This window comes from Rhinopithecus bieti, unplaced genomic scaffold, assembly GCF_001698545.2.
Source record: "Rhinopithecus bieti isolate Rb0 unplaced genomic scaffold, ASM169854v2 scaffold_33446, whole genome shotgun sequence".
In the NCBI taxonomy this organism is placed as follows: domain Eukaryota; kingdom Metazoa; phylum Chordata; class Mammalia; order Primates; family Cercopithecidae; genus Rhinopithecus; species Rhinopithecus bieti.
The window spans coordinates 315,332-341,205 of NW_016814242.1; the positions used below are offsets into that span (position 1 = coordinate 315,332).

The window sequence follows — 25,874 nt, forward strand, 5'->3', positions numbered from 1 at the left end:
GCCTCTTTTAGCACAGAAAATGTGCTCCTTAAAATAGTAAGACAAGAAAATCTTGCCAACGAAATCATTTTAATCCACAAGAGAAACTTAACGAAAGAGAAGATCATTTTGTGACTATTTTGTGAAGCAATAATTAGTTTAAGTGCATTTATCCTAATTTATTTTAGCGGAAAATTATTTTAACTGCTTGGGATTGCTTAAAATAAAGTACATCAATAAGGGATAAGAATAAATTTCAGATTAAATTCATTCTGAATTTAAAAATAATATATTTTATTATTGCTTAAAAACTCCTTTAGCTCGCTGTACAAGTATGAGATAAAAGGCGATTAAAGACACCCTTGATAGTTCTTCTCTGTTTCTTTCAACAGAGACATTCACTATCTCAAAACTAGGATATCAATTTTTCTGTAACCTAGCTATAAGGAATTCAACATCTATACATTTCTTAACTAAAAAAACGTTCTCTGCCTGATACGCTGTAACTAGTAAACTAAACAGCTGAGTGACAGCAGTTTTCCAAATGTATACTAATTTTTTACTAGTACTGTGGTAGTTAAATCTTACCTATGTGTTAAACTGTCCAAACAGCTAATAAGACAAAAGTTAGGAATAGGTGAAATTATCTTTGAAAATCTCCTAGGATGGTACATCTCAAAAGATCACACTATCAGTAAGTCCAGCTCGGCCAATCTTCTCCCAAAATTGTACTATATTGCTATTACCCTACCTGACCATCAGACAAAGTGATTGGTTTGTATATTGTTTAAAAACATCTATCTTTAAACATAAGAATCATACTCAGTAGAGAACCACTCATACTTCCCACTTCATCTCATATGAAGCAGAAAAAATTCATTCTCTTCTCTGCCCACTCTTCCCTTACCTGTCTTAGTGTATATAATTGAAACTGTACAAATACTGTGGGTGTATAATGTAATTCTGCAGTAATAGTAATGCTACTAATATTAATAACAGTAGAAATAGCTATTGCAGAATTTGTTTAGTAACTTGTCCTATGAATACCAGCATTTCTTCCAGAGTAAGTTTTAACTGTGTACATGGCTGCCCAGAAAAAAAAAAGACATTTCCCAGATTCTACTACAGTTTTTAGCTGCTCTTACCAGTAGAGTAAGCAAAAATGATATGTGCAACTTGCTATGTACTAGACACGTGAGTCACTGATATAGAAAGAAAGCATTTGCTCTGGACTTCCTCCAGAGTGGGGCAAAGAAGTGGCAGTGACCCAGTCTTGACCAAATACAAGAAGACATTATACCAGGCTGGAGGCCAAGCTAGGTGGATTAATAGGATAGAAGACATCTGAACCCTTGATGACATCAGGACCCTTTGATGACATCAGAGACCATAGGTACCTTGCCAGCCTGGACCTGTAAGTCAATACAGTTCTACTGTATTTGAGCTACTATATTTTGAATTTTCTTTAAAACACCAGTTTAGCCTAAAATATAAAAGCAAAACTAAAACTAAAACTAAAATTAATATAATACCAAATATTTACTGTGTATCTACCAAATGGCAAGCATTATACTAAAAAGGCTATATATTTATTATCTCGTTTAATCATTACAATGACTTTCTGATATAGGTAGGTAGTATTAAGATCCCTTTTTATAGAGATGAAGAAACAAAAGCTTACAGAGAGGCTAAGGAGCTTAGCCAAGTTCAAATGACTAGAAAGTGGGAAGGCCAATAGTGAAACCAAATACCTGTCTGCAATGTCTGTGAAAATAAGCACCCTGCTTATGCTCGCTCTCCAAAAATTAGTGACTGGACACTGTAAAAGCATTACAATTATATTAATTTTTACCAATTCTCAGAACTCTCAAGGTTTTGGCAGAAAGATTCAACAAAAATGTGTGGTTCATAATTAAAAGATCATATACTACAGAAAACTGATGACATTTAGAAAATGAAGTACAGTAACAATACATGACTATTACAAAAAATCATTTACCTCTGAATGTTTGCTTTACAATCAGATATACAATTCTGAATCTAGAATAGATCTCAAAGATCATTTACTCCAATTTATTTTACAGATGATGAAACAAACACTAAAAATAGTTATATAAATGACACGAAAACAGTCAAATGTCTGTTTTGTAAAATCAGACAGTAGGAAATGTCTCTGATTTTACGATGACAGTAACATTACTTAGCATACAGTTTGTAGATGACGTTTTAGAAGTATCTACTTGTGATGATTAATATTATGTAAACTGAACAGTATTCTTATTTTACTTAATATATGTATATAGAGAAATACCTTGTAAATAGAGAGTGATAGTGGTTAAGCAACAACATAAAATGAGTATTTTATGGTAAATGGTATATTTAGGGTTGCAATGAAACACTGGGCTTCATATCATTAAAGCTAATTTAAAATGTAACTCTAAAAATTAATGGTCTGGGAAGTCAACTTCTGTCCTCTAAAAGAAAAAGAGTTTTAGTCACATGAAAGCCAGAAAAGAAATTAGTCAACTCTGTTAATTGACAATTAGGATAAGACATTTTAGGTAGAGGACTATTATCTTCACAAGGACAGAGATCGTATCTGTCCTGTTCATCACTGCATCCTAGCAAAATGCTAGGTACATGGTAGACAATAACAAGTTGCTGGATGAACATTAAGAGATCCTGCCAACTACTCTTGCAATCCAATCACAAAACAAAGCATACTTACATTAAAAAAAGCAAGAAGAAATTTTGCCTAAAAGACCAGCCCTAACAGAGTAAGAGGTACTAGACATCATCCAGCTGACTTAAAGGAAAATATGGCTATAATTAATAAATAGATGAGAAATCTCAGGAAAGTAACAGAACCAATAAAGAACCCTTTTCAAAATAAATTCCAGAACTTAATAGTATTCTAAATAAAACTTCACTAGATGAACAAACACCAGATTAAACATGATAGAAGAAATGGTCATTGAGCTTGAAAACAGATAAATAGAAATCATTCAATATGAAAAATACAGGGGAAAAAATACAGGGGAAGAAAAGGAAGAGAGCCTTTGTGACATATGTGACAAGATAATCAATCTAACATACATATAACTGTAGTTCTCAAAATGAGGAGAGAGAGAATAAGGCAGAAAAAAATGTGAAAAAAATAATGGTCTAAAATTTCCCAGTTTAAAAAAAAAACAAAAACCAACCAACCTATAGATCTAAGAAGCCCAATGGAACAAAGCAAAACACATTCAGCCCTCTACATCCTTGGGTTCTGCATTTGTGAATTCAACCAATCATGGGTCAAATATATTCATGGGAAAAAAGGATGGTTGAGCCTGTACTGAGGATGCACACACTTTTTTTTCTTGTCATTATTCCCTAAGCAATACAATTCCCTGACAGTAACAACTACTTACATAACATTTATGTTGTATTTGGTATTATAAGCAATCTAAAGAATATATAAAGCATACAGAAGGATATGCACAGTATATGTGCAAATACTGCAGAGACTTGAACATCCATGGATTTAGGTATCTCTCAGGGGTAGGGGGCACTCTAGTACAAGCAGATAGTCTCCTCTGGTGTGTAACTTACCGCAGGTAGGGTGAGCCATGTTGCCACAAGGCGGTTGTTGATCCAGCGATACCAAGACGGGTTTACAAACATCAAAGGTAAAAAGGGACCCAGCATGAAAATGCTTCCAAAAAAGCTTCCCCAAAACAGAGTCAGTATAAAGTAAATCCCTTTCCATGACGCCATGATTCTGAAAGATACAAAAAAAAAAAGGATATATTTTGTTACTATACATTTAACGGCTCGAATTCAATTTCAGGATGATGGAGCATAAAATGATCACTAATTTTAGGGCTACAGAAAGGCTCTAATAAACAATATAAGAGGTGACCCTCCTATATGCTCTACTGGTCTAACAAGTTGCCAGTACATTAGAAATTGATATTCTCTGGTCAGGTGTGATGACTCACGCCTGTAATCCCAGCACTTTAGGAGGCTGGGGGGGTGGATCACTTGAGGCCAGGAGTTCGAGACCAGCCTGGCCAACATGGTGAAACACTAAAATACATCTCCACAAAAAATACAAAAATTAGCCAGGTGTGGTACTGTGCCTGTAATCCCACCTACATGAGAGGCTGAGGTAGATGTTACAGTGAGCCCAGATCGCACCACTGCACTCCAGCTGGGATGACACAGTGAGACTATTTCAAAAAAAAGAAAGTGATACTCTCAACAGAGCAAATATCCGACCTCCAAAAAGAGTTATCTAGTTTAAGAAGCCTTTTTTTAAATCATAAAACCATGTATTTTCCTTTCTAAGGTGTTATCTAACACAAACTCATAAAATATTCCAGAGTGTTTTCCTATCCAGAACTAGAAGCAATTGACTAAAAACTACAGACAAGTTTCCCAAGTTGAGTATAACAGTCCCCACTGTGGATCCATTCCAAGACCCCCAGTGGATGCCTGAATCACAGACTGTATTAAACCCTTCATATACATTACATACATACCATGATGAAGTTTAACTTACCAATTAGGCGTGGTGAGAGATTAATAATAACTATTATTAATAAAGTATTATTAAGTAAAATAAAGGCTCCCTGAACACAAGCACTGCTATACCTCGACAGTCAATCTGATCACAGAAACAGCTATTAAGGGACTAACAGGCAGGCAGGATAGCATATATTGCATCAACGCACTGGACAAAGGGATAATTCACATCCTGAATGCGACAGAGAGGCATGGCATCAGATTTCATCCCGCTACTCAGAATGGTACACAAATTTAAAATCCATCAGTTGTTTATTTCTGGAATTTTCCATAAAACATTCAAACCACAGTTGACTTTGGGTAACTCAAACTGCGGAAAGCAAAACTGTGGCTAAGGAGGGGACTACTATACACCTAAAAACAATGGCAAGTTAGCAGAGTACATTGAAATTTTTTAAAATCCAGAAATATTAATTCTTTATATTAGAATCTGAAAATAACATCTTGGGTACTTGGTCTTTAATTGGCTTTTTATGAGTTGAAGGGTTAAGTAGAACTTAGACTCTTCACTGGCTATTTCCAAAGGATTACCGTAGGGGGTCCTCATAACCAGAACATCATACTGATGTTTTAAAATAAATGCTTGTTGGAAACATAGTCTAATATGAATAAACATTTGATTTTACAACTTAAACTATGTTAGAGAAAAACTGTGTTTTGCCTCAGAATAAAATTGTTAGAAACACTGAAATGATGAAAAAAAAAACGGCCTTAAAATCTATGTAGCAAAAAGGTATCTCAGAGATCAAGACCTCTGAATATTTTGGAAACAGAATACATTTTCAAATGTCATGGTGCTTTTTTAAAATATCAGACAAACAACAAAACAGGTCAAATCCCTTAAAACACACAACCAAGACTGACTACTAATTTTTGTTTGTTTGTTTGTTTTAAGGCGGCGTTTCACTCTGTCGCCAAGCTGCAGTGCAGTGGCGCGATCTCGGCTCACTGCAAGCTCTGCCTCCCGGGTTCAAGAGGTTCTCCTGCCTCAGCCTCTGGAGCAGCCAGGATTACAGGCGCGCACCACCATGCTCACCTAATTTTTGTATTTTTAGTAGGGACAGGGTTTCACCCTGTTGGCCAGGGTGGTCTGGATCTCTTGACCTCATGATCTGGTCGCCTCAGCCTCCCAAAATGCTGGGATTACAGGCGTGAGCCACTGCGCCTGACGGACTACTATTTTTAAATTTCTACTGATACTTGACAGTACCGTGTACAAAATCCTTCAAAGTACAAACTGAATAAATATCAACTAAGAGCTGGCTTTTTGCTAAACTCTAGATCTAAACTTTTAAGAGGTGGGGTAATGGAGTAACAATGGTAGAGAAAAAGACTACTGGAAAGCAGCAGGCTGAACAATTCCCAGAGCTCACACATGGGGCCTGGAGTGGTCTGTTACCACCTATCCTCAACTTTGCTTTCTCTGAGGCTCAGGTCCTCCTCTTTGCATTAATGACACTATAGCTAGCTTCTCCCCAGAAAAAAGAAAAAAAAAAAAACCCCTATAAACATCTAAATTTGGTATTCTCAATGCCTACTTCCTTTTATACACCCACCCCGCCCCCCAGTCCTGCAATGCTGCTGCTCTATTTGAAACCCCTGTAACTACCTTTATCTAATGTTTTTTTTTTTTTCTGCCAATTAGTGATTAGCTAGCTCTATGTTTAGACACTCACCCCTCAACTCCCTGCAGAGCTACACTTCACGGTGTATCCATATATAATGCTTCCCCCATCAAGGCTCTGGCATGCTTCTTCCTCACCAATTTCTGATTTGATGTGATTAACAGAAAAAAAATATAAAGTAACTTGGCTATCATATAATAAAATATTTTCATTATGCAGTGATGAAGCTGAGGCTTAGGAGAGTTAAGAAGACTTTCCTAAATCCACACAACAAATTAGTAGCATCAAATCTTTTCTGCTCACTGCTGCTTCTGCTATATCATGCTCTCTTTCTCCTATTAAGGAGCCAGAAATTAGCCCTGAAATATGTCTCTAAACATAGACTTAAACGGGTAGAAAGGTGTGTGTCACATGAATATACTGGGATTACTCAGACCAAATCTAATCTAAAATTATTTCCATCCTACTTCTATTCCTTCCCTTTCAATCATTTGTTGATTTTCAATGATTCAATAAACATACAAAGATATCCCAATTACTGTGTGCCAGACACTATGTTAGTCATCTGGAGATTATAACAGTGAATATGACAGAAATTGCAAAGCTCTCACAAATCTAATGGTCCCTCCATCTCTTCCTTATGAGCTCCTATGTGGCTCTGCATTTAATCTAGCCCTATTCTGTATATTCTTCCAAGTCTCAAGAGTTTGATGGACAAACTTGGTTCCAAATTATGCTAGCTATATACTTATTTGGAATAGCTAAAAAAAATTTTTTTAAAAACAATAAAACTACTGACAATACCAGGAGCTGACAAGGATATGCAGCAACCAGAACTTGCAAACACTGCTGGTGGGAATGCAAAATGGGACGGCCACTTTGGAAAAGTTGGGCAGTTTCTTAAAATGCTAAATATACACTACAATAAAACCCAGAAATTCTACTGAATATCTAAGACAAATGAAAATGTATGTTCACACAAAAACCTATATATAATTATTTACAGCAGCATTATTAATAATTACCAAAAACTGGAAACCACCTAATTGTCAGTCAGGGAGAATGGATAAACAAAACCGTAGTACATCCACGCAATGACATACTACTCAGAATAAAGACAAACTATTGATCCATGCAACAAATGAGTTAATCTCAAATGCATTATGCTGATCAAAAGATATGGTTTTAAAATCTTTTACTGGATTATTTCATTTATATGACATTCCAGATAAGGCAAAACCAAAGGATAGGGAAACCGATCAGTGGTTGGCAAAGATTAGAAGTAGGGAGATGGTTTGACTACAAAGAAACAACACAATATAAGTTTAGGGGTTGGTCGGGCACGAGGTGGCTCATGCCTGTAATCCCAGCACTTTGGGAGGCCGAGGGGAGCAGATCACAAGGTCAGGAGATCGAGACCATCCCGGTCAACATGATGAAACCCCGTCTCTACAAAAAATACAAAAATTAGCTAGGCATGGTGGCATGTGCCTGTAATCCTAGCTATTTGGGAGGGTGAGGTAGGAGAATCGCTTGAACCCGGAGTCGGAGGTTGCAGTGAGCTGAGATGGCGCCACTGCACTCCAGCCTGGCAACAGAGTGAGACTCCCTCTCAAAAAAAATAAATAAATAAAAAATAAAAAAAGAAGAAGTTTAGGGGGTTGAGGAAACTGGAAACTGTTCTATTTCCTGGTTAGGTTATGTTACAGGAAAGCTATCCTGATCCAGACCCCAAGAAAGGGTTCTTGCATCTCACACAAGAAAGAATTCAGGGTGAGTCCATGATGCAAACTGAAACCAAGTTTATTACAAAAGTAAAGGAATAAAAGAACGGCTACTCCACAGACAATGCAGCCCTGAGGGCTGCTGGTTGCCCATTTTTATGGTTATTTCTTGATGATATGCTAAACAAGGTATGGATTATTCATGCCTCCCCTTTTTAGACCTTATAGGGTAACTTCTTGACGTTGCCCTGGCATTTGTAAACTGTCATGGTGCTGGTGGGAGTGTAGCAGTGAGGATCATCAAAGGTCACTCTTGTCGCCGTCTTGGTTTTGGTGGGTTTTGGCCAGCTCCTTAACTGCAACCTGTTTTATCAGCAAGGTCTTTATGACCTGTATTTTGTGGTGACCTCCTATCTCATCCTGTGACTTAGAATGCCTTAACCATCTGAAAATGCAGCCCAGTAGGTTTCAGCCTCATTTTACCCAGCTCCTATTTAAGATGGATTTGTTCCAGTTCACACACCTGTGACAGTCACAAGACTATACACATTTGTGAAAATCCATAGAAAGTATATTTTTTAAAAAGGGAACTTTACTGTTTGTAGATTTTTTAATAAATTTTTAAAAAATTATGCTATGTGATATAAAATCTGACAATATTTACTGTTCTCTTATAATATGGGGAATTCTAATTTTCTGGATTATTTCAATTACAGTAACACCTAAAATGTATCTAGCTTTTAAAATATTCCAGGCACTGTTTCATATATTTTACATGCCGACGTGTTCACCAGTCACAGCAATCTCATAATGTAGGTATTTTCATTACCTTAATTTTACATGTAAAGCCATTGAGGCAGCAAGGGGTTAAGTAACTTACTTAAGGCTACACAGCAAGTAAATAACAAAACTGGAACTTGAAGCCAGGTAACTTGGTGTCAGCGTCCACACTCGGGCTAAAATGTTACACTATGCTTCCTTTTCAAGAATATATTATATCTGTAGTTAAATATATACCTGTTTTTAAATAGGCTATAAAATAAAGATTTACAGTTATAAACCAAATTTTTAATACCTCATACAAAAATTATTCTGAATTTTAGAATTTATAGAAACTTAGTGAGAAAGCCTTATGTCTTTCTTATCTTACTGTTACTGGCAGGTCTTTGTTCTTAGAGCTCCCAAGATGGTGGTGGGCCGCTCCCAAGATGGCAGCAAGCCTACTGCTCTCTGACCTGGGGGGTTCTTGGCCTCACGGATTCCAAGGAATGGAACCTTGGGCCATGCGGTGAGTGTTATAGCTCCATTAGAAGCCGTGGGTCATGGAGGAGAACCATGGAACCCAGCAACTAGTGTTCAGTTCAGTTAGGACAAACCCACACACTTAACCACGCAGAAACAATGGCGAGCCTCTAGCCTGATCGGGAGTGGCAATGGGCGCCTTGCTGGATCAGAAGCACAGCGGACACCGTGCCGGATCCAGAAGGGTGAAAGTCAATGGCAGGTCTGCAACAGGAGTGTTCAGCAGTGGTGGACGGCGAGCAAAAGTTCAGCTCGAGCCCTAACAAACATGGACCAGAAGAGTGTGCAGTTGCAAGATTTAATAGAGTGAAAAAAAGCTCCCATACAACGGGAGGGGACCCAAAGGGGATTGCCACTGCCAGTTCGAATGCCTAGGTTTACATCCTGATCATTGTCCCTCCCCCTGTGCTCTCAGGCGATAGATGACTATTTCTTTACCTCCTGCTTTTAGCCTAATGGTTATTTTAGTGAGCTCTCTTTACTACCTGATTGGTCAGGTGTGAGCTGAGTTACAAGCCCCGTGTTTAAAGGTGGATGCAGTCACTTTCCCCAGCAAGGCTTAGGGATTCTTAGTCAGCCTAGGAAATCCAGCTAGTCCTGTCTCTCAGTTCCCCCATCTCAAAAGGAAAACCCAAGTGTGTTGGGGAGGTTGGCTGACAACCACTCTAACTGCTTCCTGCTGAACTGGGGCATAGAAGGGGGCATGCAGTTGAGATTTCCTCAGGAGGGGTGCCTTTGATGTCATCAACATCAGAGCATGGGCTAGCAGGCCAGTCCAGGGATCCGAGGTAGATCTTAGTCATGGACTGCATCTGGGGCTCCATTTAAAGAACTATTTGTAGTTTTACAGCATCAATTCCAGAAGACACAAACTTAACAAGGAGGTTAAAGATACAGGAATTGAAATGTATGGCCTGAAGTGCAGGGGGAGGCACATCCGACAGTTAGTAGGGTTTGGGGATGAGCATAAGCCAGTATAGGCTGGATGTGTTCCTCACTGAGGGCCCAGGTGCCTTCAGATAACTTTAGCCCTACGTACTTAACCTGCTGTGAGCAGAGCTGAGCCTTTGGTTTGGATACCTTGTAGCCACAGGTGGCGAGGAACTTTAAGAACGTTTGGGTGGCCTGATGGCACAAGGTTTCTGAACGGGTGGCTAAAAGTAAATCATCCACATACCAAAGGACAAGAGTGTCCAAGTATGAGAACTGGCTCAAGCCTTGGGCTAATGCCTGTCCAAATCGATGGGAGCTATCCCTGAACCCTTGGGGTAACAGTCCAGGTGAGTTGAGACATTGGGTTTCAAGGATCTTCAAAGGCAAACAAGAATTGAGAGTCAGAATGTACAGGGATGCAGAAAAAGGCATCCTTAAGGTCCAGGACTGTAAACCACTCTGCTTCCTCTGGTATTTGGGAAAGCAGAGTATAACGGTTAGGTACAGCTGGTATAGAGGGACAACAGCTTCATTGATAATCCTGAGGTCTTGCACTAACCTCCACTGTCCGTTGGGTTTCTATACTCCTAAAATTGGAGTATTGCAGGGGCTATTGCATGACCTTGGGCTTTTAGGTCCTTAACAATCTTCTGGAGTCCTTGTTGGACCTCAGGTCTAAGAGGGTACTGCCTCTGGCAGCAAAGGAGACAGAATCCTTTAGTTTAACTTGAATGGGATGGGCATTCTTCACTCGTCCATATTGTCCTTCTGTTGCCCAGACTTCAGGATTAATTCCTTCCTCAAGTAGGGGACAAGAAACAGGTGTTCCTTCTCCTATGTTCAGGTGTATAATGGCTCCTACTTTTGCTAGGATGTATCTCTCTAACAAAGGAGTGGGGCTTTCAGGCATAATTAGAAAGGCGTGTGAAAAGAGTAAAGTTACCCAGTCCCAACTTAGTGGCTGGGAGAAGTATCTAATGACTGCCTGTCCTAGGACCCCTCCGATAGTGACAGGTCTGGAGGACAGCTGTCCGGGACAGAAGAGTAAGAATGAGAAGGCTGCATCAGTGTCCAGGAGACAGTTAACCTCCTGGCCCTCAATGGTCAAGCATACCTGGGGCTCTGTGAGGGTGACGGCATGGGCTGGCACTTGCCCCAGGCACCCTCAGTCCTGCTGCTGGATCATCTGGTTAATGGCTTCTGACTCAGAGGACCTTCATCTGCTGGGGCAGTGGGCCTTCCAGTGATTCCCCTGACATAAGGGGCATGGACGAGGGGGCGGCTTATTTCTAGTCAGACAATCTTTTTTAAAGTGTCCTTGTAGACCGCACTGGGAGCAAGCCCTGTTAGGCATTCGATTTGCCCAGCCTTTCCCTTTTCCAAAGCCTCCAAAGTCCACTTGCCTGAGGGCCATGACTAAAGCAGTGGCCTTTTTTTATCTCATTTGTCCCGTTCCGCCTGCTCTTCCTCATCACTATTATAAAAAAAACTGAGGTTGCCAGGTTCAATAGGGTTTCCAAGTTTTGCTCTGGGTCTAAGGAGGACTTACGAAGTTTTATTCTAATGTCTGCAGCTGACTGAGTGATAAACTTATCCTTTAAGATTAGTTGGCCTTCAATAGAGTCAGGTGACAGAGAGGTATGCTTCCTCAATGCCTCCCTTAGTCTCTCCAGAAAGGCAGTAGGATTTTCTTCCTTTCCCTGTGTTATAGTGGACATCACTGAATAATTTATAGGCTTCCTCCTAGTATTCCTTAGTCCTTCTAGCACGCAAGTTAGCAAATGTCTGCGGCACCAACCTCCATGTTCTGATTCTGTGTCCCAGTGAGGGTCTACACTGGGAACTGCCTGCTGGCCTGTGGGGAATTGTTCTCTTTCCTCTGTTGTCATCCTATCATTGACCTGACTGAGATACCAGAGATCGCCAAAGTCTTGGGCTGCAGTTATGGCGGCACTTCTCTCATTGGGGTTAGTGTCTGATCTAGCAGTAACATTATATCTTTCCATGTCGGATCCTTGTCCTAATCCTTGTAAAATCTCAATATAGCCATCAGGGTTATCTGAGAATCTACCTAGGTCTATTTTAATTTGCTTCAAGTCTGAGAGGGAAAAAGGTACCAGCACGCTGGCTGGGCCGAATTCTCCTCCTCCCACTGCTTGGAGGGGGCATAATCAGGGAATACTGGCACTCTCTGGTTCATTGTTTACCCCTTTGTCTATCTCCTTTGGAGACAGTTTGGGTTGAAGGGAGATCCTTATTAGTTGGGAAAGGAGCCAGGGGGACACCGGAGTAGGGAAGTAGACTCTGAGGGCTTCCTGTACGGCATAAATTACACTTTTTACATAATTGTGAGTTGTCTCTTAATGAAAAGAAAGTTTGCACATACGGCACTTCACTCCATTTGCCCTCTTTTCTACAAAAGAGGTCTAGCTGTAAGATGGTGTTATAATTTATACTTCCCTCAGGAGGCCAGGTTTCTCCCACTTGAAGAGGATATCATGGCCAGGAGGTACTGCAGAAGAAAGAATATAAGTCATTTCTCTCTTAGCGTCTGAGGGTCAAATTGGTCCCAGTTCTCCAGAATACATCTTAGGGGCGTTTTTGCGTTGGGGGAAACGTTTCCCATCTGGAAAAAGAACATAGGGGTGCCAGCACCCCTAGTCATTTTCCGATGAGCATTAGTCCTACGGCGTCCTCTATGGTCCTAATGCTTATTCCTTTCCAGGGTGCGTAACTACCATGGACCTCTGCTTATCAGATTAGTTACGCTACTGATGCAGCAGTCCTGCACCTGTTTTCCCGCCTTTCTTGACCGACAAAGAAAGGGGTCTGGGCTGCTGGATTCCAGTGGTCCTTTACCAGCGTGCCCAACATTGCCTTTGTGCTCAGGGTTGAGTTCTAGAGCTAGGATGGGTTCCTGAGTGCTTCATAACAAACCAGTTGCCCCATCAAGGTGCATTCCCATAAACAATAGTTCCTAGAGGGTGTAGATAACCTTTTGAGTCAGGATTGAGATAATTTTTTTTTTTTTTATGATAACCATTTTTATCCAAAGCAAACTTCCTTCATGCCTGGGGACTAGACTGTCTAAGGCCACAAGATTAGAAGTTAGGATAATATGTTACACTGTTAACTTTCAGCAACTTTACTTTTGTTGAAAACCTTGTAAGTCTGGAATTTCAATTATCCTTTGCTATTAGTAAGACTTTGTTTAGTCTAAATTAACTTAGAATTGGTATAGATCGTTCCTTCCTGGTTCTGTAAGTACTTTAAGGCTTGGCTTGGTGCAAACAGCTCGCACATTTGAGCAGACCAATTATTAGACAATTTTTCTAACTCTGCTTCTACAAGTTTTCCTATCAATTACTGAATACCTATTCTGTTTTTTTCCTTCAATTACCCAGGAGGAACCATCTATCGTCCTGTCCTGAAGGGAGTTCCTCCTAGGTCTGGTTGGAACTTTGTATGGTAATTAAGATTTAAATCCCCTGTTAGGAAATCTGCTGGTTTAAGGGAATTTTCAGTGGTTAATATTAAATCATCTTCTTCTAACAGAATAGCCCCATACTTTAATATTTTTGAGTTAGTAAGCTACCTTTTTTACTTAGGATATTTCTGAACTGGTGAGGTATGCTCACAATGAGATTTCCTCTAAAAGTTATTCTTCTACTTTCTCTGCTAGCAAAGCAGTTGCCACTACAGATTGAATGCATTTGAGCCATCTGTGGGTTACTGGATTAAGGATTTTTGATAGGAAGGCTATGGGTTGTCAGTGGCCTCATTGCTTTTGGCTATGCCCTTGTTAACACTGACAACAAGATGGGTATTAGAGTGTTTATAGGGTCAAGGAGAAGACCTTCAATTATCAATTATAGGTTTTAAATTTACCCTGGCTTTTAAAGGAATAGGGTACACTGTTTTTTCTTTACTACTTCTCTTTCTCTCTTTTTGACTTTCTCTCTCTCTCTCTCTCTCTCTCTCTCTCTCTGACTCCCTTTGTCTCTCTGCCTCTCTCTTTTTCCCCTCTCTTTCTCCCTTCTCTTTTGATAGATGGATTTTGGGAACACAGCAGAATGATATTCGCTTGTTGCCCCCATTTGCTACTATAGGAATATGCTCTTCCCTTTAATTTACTCAATTCGCTTTCATCCTGATCTGTTACGTTGTTGTAGACCCAGTTCCAGTTGTTAAAGTACTGGGTTATCATTCTAAGGCCCTGGCCAAGGAGTCGAGGCTTGGAGATTGTATTGCAGGGTGGGGAGGGGGAAAGGCCGGTAAGCTGGGTAGAAATTGGGAGAGGAGAGCATCTTAAAACAATGGGAGAGCAATCTTCCCAGCCATTTACAAATTTGGGGCCCTGGCAAGGGTGGTGGGGAACGGGTCCCACATAACTGCCCATGTCAACAGCTGTATACCTAAATTGGGAGGGACACCAGGGACAAGACTCTCTGGGTTCATAGCCTAGATGCCTAAGGACACAGTGGAGAGCTTCCTCAGATCCCTTTGGAAATACAACTTGCTCTAATACTTGGGAGAGAAAATGAAAGCCTGAACCATTAGTACCTAGGAGGCAGGGATCGGAGGAAGTAGATTCAGAGGTAAGGAGAATTTTCGGGGCTACACTTTCAAGAAAGTGGTGGTCGGGACCCAGGAGGTATGGGTCAGAAGGAGAGGTAGGGGCGCATGCATCAGCGACTGTGGAGTAAAGACTTCTAGCTGCACCATAATCTCGATTGGCCAATGTCAGGAGTTCGGGATGACAGCTTTCTGCCTCTAATTGGCTTCCCCAGGAAAACTGTAAAAGCGGAGGCTGGTTCCAGGCAGACCAACGCTCCCAATCCAGAAGGGTTGGGGGCTGTTAGCCTTTTCTCCAAAAGCCTCACACCTGAGTCTTAAGTCTGGCAGCCACGCTAATCATTTTTAAATGGCTGACAGGTGCCCAGTATTTTCCTCCAATTCTAACGAAGGATAGGACAGAATAGCAAGTGTAAGTGGTCCGATATTACTCAAGGGTTTGGAGAATCCCTGTATAGGCCACCAGATGTTACTGGTGGGTCTTTGTTCTTAGAGCTCCCAAGATGGTGGCAGACCACTCCCAAGACGGCAGCAAGCCTTTTGCTCTCTGATCTGGGGTTCTTGGCCTCACGGATTCCAAGGAATGGAACCTTGGGCCATGCAGTGAGTGTTATAGCTCTATTAGAAGCCACGGGTCATGGAAGAGAACTGTGGAACCCAGCGACTAGTGTTCAGCTTGATTAGGATGAACACATGCACTTAGCACGCAGAAACAATGGCAAGCCTCTAGCCTCATCAGGAGTGGCAATGGGCGTCTTGCTGGATCAGAAGTGCAGTGGACACCGTGTCGGATCCGGAGCGGTGAAAGTCAGCAGCGGGTCTGTGATGGTGGCGTTCAGCAGTGGTGGACGGTGAGTGAAAGCTCAGCTCGAGCCCTAACAAACATGGACCAGAAGAGTGTGCAGTTGCAAGATTTAACAGAGTGGAAACAGAGCTCCCATACAACGGGAGGGGACCCAAAGGGGGTTGCCACTGCTGGTTCGAATGCCTGGGTTTATATCCTGATCACTGTCCCTCCACTTATGCTCTCAGGCGATAGATGATTGACCATTTCTTTACCTCCTGCTTTTAGCCTAATGGTTATTTTAGTGAGCTCTCTTTACTACCTGATTGGTCAGGTGTGAGCTGAGTTACAAGTCCTGTGTTTAAAGGTGTGAGAGGTCACCTTCCCCAGCTAGGCTTAGGAATTCTTAGTCGGCCTAGGAAATCCAGCTAGACAGGCCTATCATTACCATCCCTCAATACCTAATGTAATGTATATCACACCAAAACTTGGGGAGGTGCAAGGAATGGGAGTTGCCAGCTTCTGATGGAAGAAAGTTGGGTTAAATAACTGACAAATTAAATATTTAATCTTTTAAAAACCCTTTAAAAAAGGCGATATAATTGAAAAGTAATTAAAAACACTGCAATTTAGTATCATGTTTTGTGCATTCTTTGCATAATACTGATAACTTTTTTAAAAAGACATTTGAAAACTAACTGCAGTTTTAAAAGGGCATATAACATTTTATTAACAAATAACAGAGATAGGTATAACAGAGATAGAGAAGTGAACTGTAGATAATCCTGAAAAACTATGCCTACTTCAAGTGTAACCTAACAAGTTTTCCCAGATGACCACTTTCCTTTCAGTGAATTAACAATCTTAATAACCTCACTAATTTCCTAGCTCATAATGTGATTATGCTGCTTACCCATGGTGTCTAACCACCTATGGTTCAAACCATTGAATCACCAAACAAAAGATAAAATAGAACACATGAACCAAAATACTGCCCACCTAGACTTCTTACTGTTGTGTATGTTATTCCTAGAGCATGACAATGTGGGAGGACACTCCCTGACAAGATTAACGGACTCCATTATGGATACCTATAGTCCCTTGCTCAGGAAGGAAATATTTTCATAGAATCTCCCTAGTTATTTTATTCACATAACAAGTCAAGTGTTAGCAACTAGCGTTACTCTCAGAGTCTAATAGGGAAGCTAAGTATGAAAATAAATTATTGCAATTTACTATGATACATGCTGTAATAGAGGGATAGGAGATATGCAACAAGTGTTAAGGGTAGATCAAAGTAGATAAGATGAACTCTGCTAATAGGGATTAAAGAAGGCTTTAGACTCTTGGAGGATAAGTGGTTGTGGGAGGGGAGAGAATACTCCAGGCAATAACCTGCAGAGTCACAGAAATTTGAAACAGCACGGCTTAATCAGAAAACTTTTAAAACTCATATTACTGAGGTACAGGGTACACGATGGGGGCAGGGGAAGCGGGGGTTGCAAGAACATAGGCCTGAGGGAGAAAGTACACATAGCCAGGCCAGGATAGCCAAGAAAACCACATTTGACAGGTCACTAGGGGTGGAGGAAAAATATCTAAGGCATATGAGTCATGTTTTAGGATACATGTTAAAAGTGAAATGTATATAAACGTTTCAAAAGTGAAATGTATATAAACATGAATTCAATCAGTATACAGATTGATTTTATTAAGAGCTTTCTCTGGATCTAAAGAGAGTGCATGGGACTTGTTGGCAAAAATCCCAGGACTGACAGACGCTGGTATCACAGAGGTCTGTGATGCAGCTCCAACACTCAACAGCCAGAGGATCACAACCACATTACTTAACCTGGACACTTCACTTATAAAGTTAGGAGGTTAGGGGAAAACGTCTCTGGGGCCTCTACTAACACAGAAATTCTAAATATACGCTATCTTTTGCCCACTGAATACTTATCAGGAACTTTACAGAGGGCTCTTGGCATTTACATATCTAACACCTAGAGATTCAACTATTCATGAATAATCCAAAGGTCAAAACATGGAAGTAATGTGCTGAAACTCAAAGCTCAATTGTGAACACTGCAAGGCTGATGTCAAAAAACAAACCATTTAGGTAGTAATTAATGACTCTGGCCAACTGTCTAGTATCCTAATCTCAAAGAGCCTTGATTCTCTTCTACTTACTTCATATGCACTTCTTTGGGGAAGTGATATGCTTTCATAGATTTGTAAATGTGAAGGTTCAAAAGGACCTTGCTATATCCCTTGACAATGTCAAGTATGTCCTAAAATTGGCACTTTACATTCTCACCTCATCCAAACAAAAGCCTCAAAAGCAAGCTGTTGATTTATCAGTAGTATTTACAGGTAAAGGAATGAAAGACTTAGTTCCATTAACGAGTTCCTGACACTGTTTATACTGAGTGAGGTAAGAAACCTATAACCAAGAAGATTCTCAGAAAATGCAGTGTGAGCCCCAAAAATTTGAGACAGATCTCAGTTAATTTAGAAAGTTTATTTTACCAAGGTTGAGAACAGGCACCCGTGACACAGCCTCAGGAGGTCCTGATGGCATGTGCCCAAGGTGGTCAGACCACAGTTCGATTTTATACATTTTAGAGAGACATGAGACATCAATCAACATAGGTAAGATGAACATTTGGTTCCATCTGGAAAGGTGGGACAACTGCAAGCAGGGAGGGGGCTTCCAGGTCATAGGTAGATAAGGGACAAATGGTTGCATTCTTTTGAGTTTCTGATTAGCCCCTCCAAAGGAGGCAATCAGATATGCACTTATCTCAGTTTGCAGAGGGGAGACTATGAATAGACTGGGAAGCAGGTTTGCTCTGGGAGTTCCCAGCCTGACTTCTTCCTTTAGCTTAGTGATTTGGGGGGACCAAGATATTTTCCTTTCACAGAGAAAAGAGTTCAAATGCAGAGAGTTTAAAGGCTAAAAAGTAAATAATGAATAATAAAATCATATAACAAATTAAGCATATTGTTTAAGCAAATGCAAGCTCATTTATTCATGAGACTAGGGGTCAATAAAGTACACACAAAACCACCCAACTACATTATACTACAATTGCACTTCTTACATTTTACTCTAGTAACTAGGGAACCCTAGAAATTCCCCATTTTTTCCAAAAGTAGAGGAAAATGAAAATTAACTTGTGCTGACTTACATATAATTTATTGATATTTATGTATTTAAATACATATAGCTAAATATAGCAAAATTGTATATTTATATATAACTACACATTAATAATTAATCTAAACTCAGTTTAGATTTAACAAATTTTCCAATGAAAAATCCTAACACATCTTTTGTGAAATATGTTCATTAGTGATCAGTAAAATATAAAGTACCATTTTCCTTCTATCTCATTAGAAAACCTGAAAATACTCACAATATTTAACATTCGCAGGGTTATAGATACAAATGTATTTTTCTCTCTTGCTACTAAGATTGTAAATTAAGTACCACCCTTTAGGTTAGTAATAAGGCAGTACTTGTCAAGACAAAATGTGCATGTTTAATTAATAATTATACTTCAAGAACTCTATCATGCAGAAATATTTATAGGAGTACACAAAGAAATGGGTACAATATTGTTCATGTAAGTATAATTTGTAATAATAAACAGTGGGCAATAATAAAGCCTACCAATAAGAGAAGGGGGAACATTTATTTTAACATTTATTTTGAAGTACTAAGCAGGCATTCAAGAGAATAAGGAAACTCACATCATCTGATATGATAGGGTATCCTTGATGTGCAGTAAATAAAACCAACTGCAAAATATAATAGATGGCATGCTCCCATTTTTGCCTTAACAAGTCAATTTTTTTAAAAATGTATACATCTGTGTATATGTGTGCATGTCAGTACATGTATTTCTAGGTGTATTAATAGGTCTGATTTTAATAGAGGGGCATAGTAAGCTCAAGACTATGCCACAAAGAGGCTATCTGGAGATAAATATCCTCTCCTTAATCTCCATCCCCCCTTTTACCTCCTGTAAGGGCTTCCTTCCCCTTGACCTCACCCAGCTGGAAATAAGGGAAAAGTGCACCCCCGGGTCTCCTGAGGCAGACAAAAGAAAAGAATGGTGAGCGTGTCCAGAGGGCAAAGAGAAGATATCCAGTAGAACAATATGAGCATAAGGAAAATGAGGAGTTACAAAGCATTATCTAGAATATGATAACCTTTTACACATACATTATACAGTGTCAGGCCTCTGAGCCCAAGCCAAGCCATCGCATCCCCTGTGACTTGCATGTCTGCCCAGATGGCCTGAAGTAACTGAAGAATCACAAAAGAAGTGAAAATGCCCTGCCCCGCCTTAACTGATGACATTCCACCACAAAAGAAGTGAAAATGGCCGGTCCTTTCCTTAAGCGATGACATTACCTTGTGAAATTCCTTTTCCTGGCTCATCCTGGCTCAAAAAGCTCCCTCACTGAGCACCCTGTGACCCTCACTCCAGCCCGCCAGAGAACAACCCCCCTTTGACTGTCATTTTCCTTTACCTACCCAAATCCTATAAAACGGCCCCACCCTTATCTCCCTTCGCTGACTCTCTTTTCGGACTCAGCTCGCCTGCACCCAGGTGATTAAAAAGTTTTATTGCTCACACAAAGCCTGTTTGGTGGTCTCTTCACACGGACGCGCATGACATTTTGGTGCTGTGACTCGGATCAGGGGACCTCCCTTGGGAGATCAATCCCCTGTCCTCCTGCTCTTTGCTCCATGAGAAAGATCCACCCCCGGGTCCTCAGACCCACCAGCCCAAGGAACATCTCACCAATTTTAAATCGGGTAAGCGGCCCCTTTTTACTCTCTTCTCCAACCTCTCTCACTATCCCTCAACNTGCTTACAGATTCATTCCTCGACTAGCCCTCCCCAACCTGCCCAGAAATTTCCTCTTAAAAAAGCGGATAGAGCTAAAGGTACAGTCAAGGTTAATGCTCCTTTTTCTTTATCCCACCCCTCCTAAATCAGTTAGCGTTTAGGCTCTTTTTCATCAAATATAAAAAACTTAGCCCAGTTCATGGCCTGTTTAGCAGCAACCCTGAGATGCTTTTCAGCCCTCAACCCTGAAAGGTCAGAAGGCCGTCTTACTCTTAATATGCATTTTATTTTATTACCCAATCTGCTCCCAACATTAAATAAAGCTCCAAAAATTAAATTCTGGCCCTCAAACCCCACAACAGGACTTAATGAACCTCACCTTCAAGATGTACAATAATAGAGTAGAGGCAGCCAAGTAGCAACTTATTTCTAAGTTGCAATTCCTTGCCTCCACTGTGAGACAAACCCCAGCCACATCTCCAGCACACATCTCCACAACTCCAAATGCCTGAACCGCAGCTGCCAGGGGTTCCTCCAGAAACTCCTTCCCCAGGAGCTCGCTACAAGTGCCAGAAATCTGGCCACTGGGCTAAGGAATGCCCACAGCCTGGGATTCCTCCTAAGCTGTGTCCCATCTGTGTGGAATCCCACTGGAAATCGAACTGTCCAACTCGCCTGGCAGCCACTCCCAAAGCCCCTGGAGCTCTGGCCCAAGGCTCTCTGACTCCTTTCCAGACCTTCTCGGCTTAGCGGCTGAAGATCAACACTGCCCCATCTCCTCGGAAGCCTCCTGGACCATCACAGACGCTCTGGGTAACTCTTACAGTGGAGGGTAAGTCCATCCCCTTCTTAATCAATACGGAGGCTACCCACTCCACATTACCTTCTTTTCAAAGGCCTGGTTCCCTTGCCTCCATAACTGTTGTGGGTATTGACAGCCAGGCTTCTAAACCTCTTAAAATTCCCCAACTCTAGTGCCAACTTGGACAACATTCTTTTATGCACTCCTTTTTAGTTATCCCCACCTGTCCAGTTCCCTTATTAGGCCAAGACATTTTAACTAAATTATCTGCTTCCCTGACTATTCCTAGGCTACAGCCACACTTCATTGCCGCCTTTTCCCCCAGTTCAAAGGCTCCTTCACATCCTCCCCTCGTATCCCCCCACCTTAACCCACAAGTATAGGACACCTCTACTCCCTCCTTGGTGACTGCTCATGCACCCCTTACCATCTCATTAAAACCTAATCACCCTTACCCCACTCAATGCCAACATCCCATCCCACAGCACGCTTTAAAAGGATTAAAGCCTGTTATCAGTCGTCTGCTATAGCATGGCCTTTTAAAGCCTGTAAACTCCCCTTACAATTCCCCCATTTTACCTGTCCAAAAACCAGACAAGGCTTACAGGTTAGTTCAAGATCTGCACCTTATCAACCAAATTGTCTTGCCTGCCCACCCCGTGGTGCCAAACCCATATACTCTCCTATCCTCAATACCTCCTTCCACAACCCATTATTCTGTTCTGGATCTCAAATATACTTTCTTTACTATTCCTTTACACCCTTCATCCCAGCCTCTTTTTGCTTTCACTTGGACTGACCCTGACACCCATCAGGCTCAGCAAATTACCTGGGCTGTACTGCTGTAAGTCCTCACAGACAGCCGCCATTACTTCAGTGAAGCCCAAATTTCTTCCTCATCTGTTACCTATCTCGACATAATTATCATAAAAACACATTCTCCCTGCTGATCGTGTCCAGCTCATCTCCCAAACTCCAATCCCTTCTACAAAACAACAACTCCTTTCCTTCCTAGGCATGGTTAGTGCGGACAGAATTCTTACACAAGAGCCGGGACCGCGTCCTGTAGCCTTTCTGTTCAAACAACTTGACCTTGCTGTTTCAGCCTAGCCCTCATGCCTGGGCGCAGCGGCTGCCACTGCTTTATTACTGTTAGGGGCCCTAAAAATCACAAACTATGCTCAACTCTCTACAGTTCTTATAGCTTCCAAAATCTATTTTCTTCCCCCAACCATTGTTCAAGACAACGCTTATGCTGATAAGGTAGCTAAAAAAGCAGCCATCAAAAGGCATCAGATCTCATCGCTCAGGACAATGCTTATGCTGATAAGTTAGCTAAAAAAGCAGCTAGCATTCCAACTTCTATCCCTCAAGGCAGTTTTCCTCCTTCACATTGGCCACTCCCACCTACTCCCCTGCTGAAACTTCCACCTATCAATCTTTTCCCACACAAGGCAAATAGTTTTCAGACCAAGGAAAATACCTCTTTCCAGCCTCACACGTCCATTCTATTCTATCGTCATTTCATAACCTCTTCCATGTAGGTTACAAGCTGCTAGCCCGCCTCTTAGAACCTCTCATTTCCTTTCCATCGTGGAAATCTATCCTCAAGGAGATCACTTCTCAGTGTTCCATCTGTTATTCTAGTACCCCTCAGGGATTGTTCAGGCCCCCTCCCTTTCCTACACATCAAGCTCGAGGGTTTGCCCCTGCCCAGGACTGGCAAATTGACTTCACACACATACCCCGAGTCAGAAAACTAAAATATCTCTTAGTCTGGGTAGACACTTTGACTGGATGGGTAGAGGTCTTTCCCACAGGGTCTGAGAAGGCCACGGCAGTCATTTCTTCCCTTCTGTCAGACCTAATGCCTCAGTTTGGCCTTCCCACCACTATACAGTCTGATATCAGACCAGCCTTTAATAGTCAAATCACCCAAGCAGTTTCTCAGGCTCTTGGTATTCAGTGAAACCTTTATATCCTTTACCGTCCTCAATCTTCAGGAAAGGCAGAACGGACTAATGGTCTTTTAAAAACACACCTCACCAAGCTCAGCCACCAACTTAAAAAGGACTAGACAATACTTTTACCACTTTCCCTTCTCAGAATTCAGGCCTGTCCTCGGAATGCTACAGGTTCCAGCCCATGTGAGCTCCTGTGTGGACACTCCTTTTTATTAGGTCCCAGTCTCATTCCAGACACCAGACCAACTAGACTGCACCCCAAATAACTTGTAACCCCTACTATCTTCTGTCTAGTCATACTCCTATTCACTGTTCTCAAATACTCATAAATGCCCTACTGGTGTTTACACTGCTAGTTTACACTGTTTCTCCAAGCCATCACAGCTGATATCTCCCGGTGCTATCCCAAACCGCTACTCTAAATTCCCTCTTAAAGTAAATAAATAATCTTTGCAGGGAAGGGCTATGCTGAGCCTCCTTAAGCACTCTCTAATTAGATGTCCTAGGTCCTCCCAATTCTTAGTCCTTTAATATCTGTTTTCTCTCCTCCTTTTATTCAGACCTTGTGTCTTCCGTTTAGTTTTTCAATTCATACAAAACCACATCCAGGCCATCACCAATCATTCTATGCAACAAATGCTCCTTCTAACAACCCCACAATATAGCCCCTTACCACAAGATCTCCCTTCAGCTTAATCTCTCCCACTCTAGGTTCCCATGCCGCCCCTAATCCCGCTTGAAGCAGCCCTGAGAAACAGTGTTCATTCTCTCTCCATACCACCCCATAAAAATGTTCACTGCCCCAGCACTTCAACACTATTTTGTTTTATTTTTCTTACTAATATAAGAAGGCAGGAATGTCAGGCCTCTGAGCCCAAGCCAAGCCATTGCATCCCCTGTGACTTGCAGGTCTGCCCCGATGGTCTGAAGTAACTGAAGAATCACAGAAGAAGTGAAAATGCCCTGCCCCGTCTTAACTGATGACATTCCACCACAAAAGTAAAAATGGCCGGTCCTTGCCTTAAGTGATGACATTACCTTGTGAAAGTCCTTTTCCTGGCTCAAAAAGCTGCCCCACTGAGCACCTTGTGACTCTCACTCCTGCCCGCCAGAGAACAACCCCCCTTTGACTGTAATTTTCCTTTACCTACTCAAATCCTATAAAACGGCCCCACCCTTATCTCCCTTCGCTGACTCTCTTTTCGGACTTAGCTCGCCTGCACCCAGGTGATTAAAAAGTTTTATTGCTCACGCAAAGCCTGTTTGGTGGTCTCTTCACACGGATGCGCATGACATACTGTGGTTAATTTTTTATATTTTTGCTTACATGTATTTGTTAATTTTGATAAAAACAAATGTGTTATGAAATAAAATAAGAATTCCAAAAAACTAAAAACTAAAAAGGTCTGAAGAGATTTCACATTAAGATGAAATATCTAATTTTGCTCTCTCAAAAAACACACTAAAAATCCCACACCTACAAAGAATAACCAAAAAAAAGAACAGTATTTTAAAAGCTGGAAAGCAGAAAGCCAAATGTTGACTATCTTGGCAGACCTGAAAAGACAAAGTGTAAGCCAGCAGAGGAAAAAGTTGAGAACAAACCCACAGAATCCTCCTAAGGCCTGGGAAGCGGAAGCATCAGGTACTGCTGGAGCGAATGGAGATGAATGGCAGTGTGCCAAAATAAAGACGATTAGGTAATGAGGGAGGGGCAGGTGGATTCCTATATTCCCTTCTCTCTCTGCACCTCTGGGTAACTGTCCCTCTCCTACCCCAGCATAAACCTGCATGTCTATTCTCTAGAGAAGGTAAAACTGAGTTTCCCAATTAGGAAATGCACAGTTTAGGGCATGGTTACCACTCTAAGAACAGTGGGATTGAGTGACCATATACACACTCAATCCTGAATGCTAAAACCTCAGACCATCTTCCCTGGATGAGCTCTCAGATGGCTGGCAACAAGATCCTTAGTCCTATGCCAGTTGTCCTATAGAACATTCTGCAATGATGGAAATGTTCCCTAGGTATGCTTTCCAAAACTGCGGCCATTAGCTCCATGTAGCTACTGAGCATCGGAAATGTGGCTAGTGCCACCGAGGAAATGAATTTTTAACTTAATTTTATTTCAACTTAAATAGCTACATGTGGGTAGTGGCCACAGGATTGAACAGCACATTCCTAGGCAGAAGACAGGAGTATACTCTCTGAGAAGCCTGACCAGGTTATGAGGAAAGACGGAAATACAGAAACAGGCCAGGCGCGGCGGCTCATGCCTGTAATCCTAGCACTTTGGGAGGCCGAGGCGGTCAGATCACTTGAGGTCAGGAGTTCGAAAACACAGAAACATTGAGGGATTCCCTAATAAACAGCTCACATAAATCACCCCTCAGTAAAGCCCAAAGTTCACAAGCCTCACCTATGTGCAAGCCTCTACTGGCTTTCTAAGTCACCCATTTTTTATTAGGAACAGATAATGAGACTTCCGAGCAAACACTCTAACATGACATTAGAGACTAAATTAAACAGGAAAAAACAAAGTATACTTGAAGGAAATAAACTATTCAGGGGAAAAGAAAACTTCAAAGAAAACTATAACATTTTCAAAAGACAATAAATACTGCAATCAGGAAACAACATATTCTTGTGGGAAAATAAAATGAAGAAAGGAAATATCCAGAGAATAAAAGAGCTACTGAAAGTTTAAAACAGCAAAATGATTAGCAAAATTATATACAACTAAAGAGTA

At 41.2% G+C, this 25,874-nt stretch overlaps 1 protein-coding gene across 4 annotated transcripts in view; it reads right to left on the reverse strand.

Annotated features, from left to right (window-relative positions):
• The window catches only part of LCLAT1 (lysocardiolipin acyltransferase 1), a 233,573-nt gene that overhangs the window by 130,535 nt on the left and 77,164 nt on the right, over positions 1–25,874 (reverse strand). For all 4 annotated transcript variants that reach the window (XM_017850056.1, XM_017850055.1, XM_017850058.1 and 1 more), the window contains one exon: positions 3,577–3,745. In XM_017850056.1, coding sequence (XP_017705545.1) covers positions 3,577–3,741 — 165 coding nt within the window. In that variant the 5' untranslated portion in view covers positions 3,742–3,745. The remainder of the gene's footprint in view (positions 1–3,576; positions 3,746–25,874) is intronic.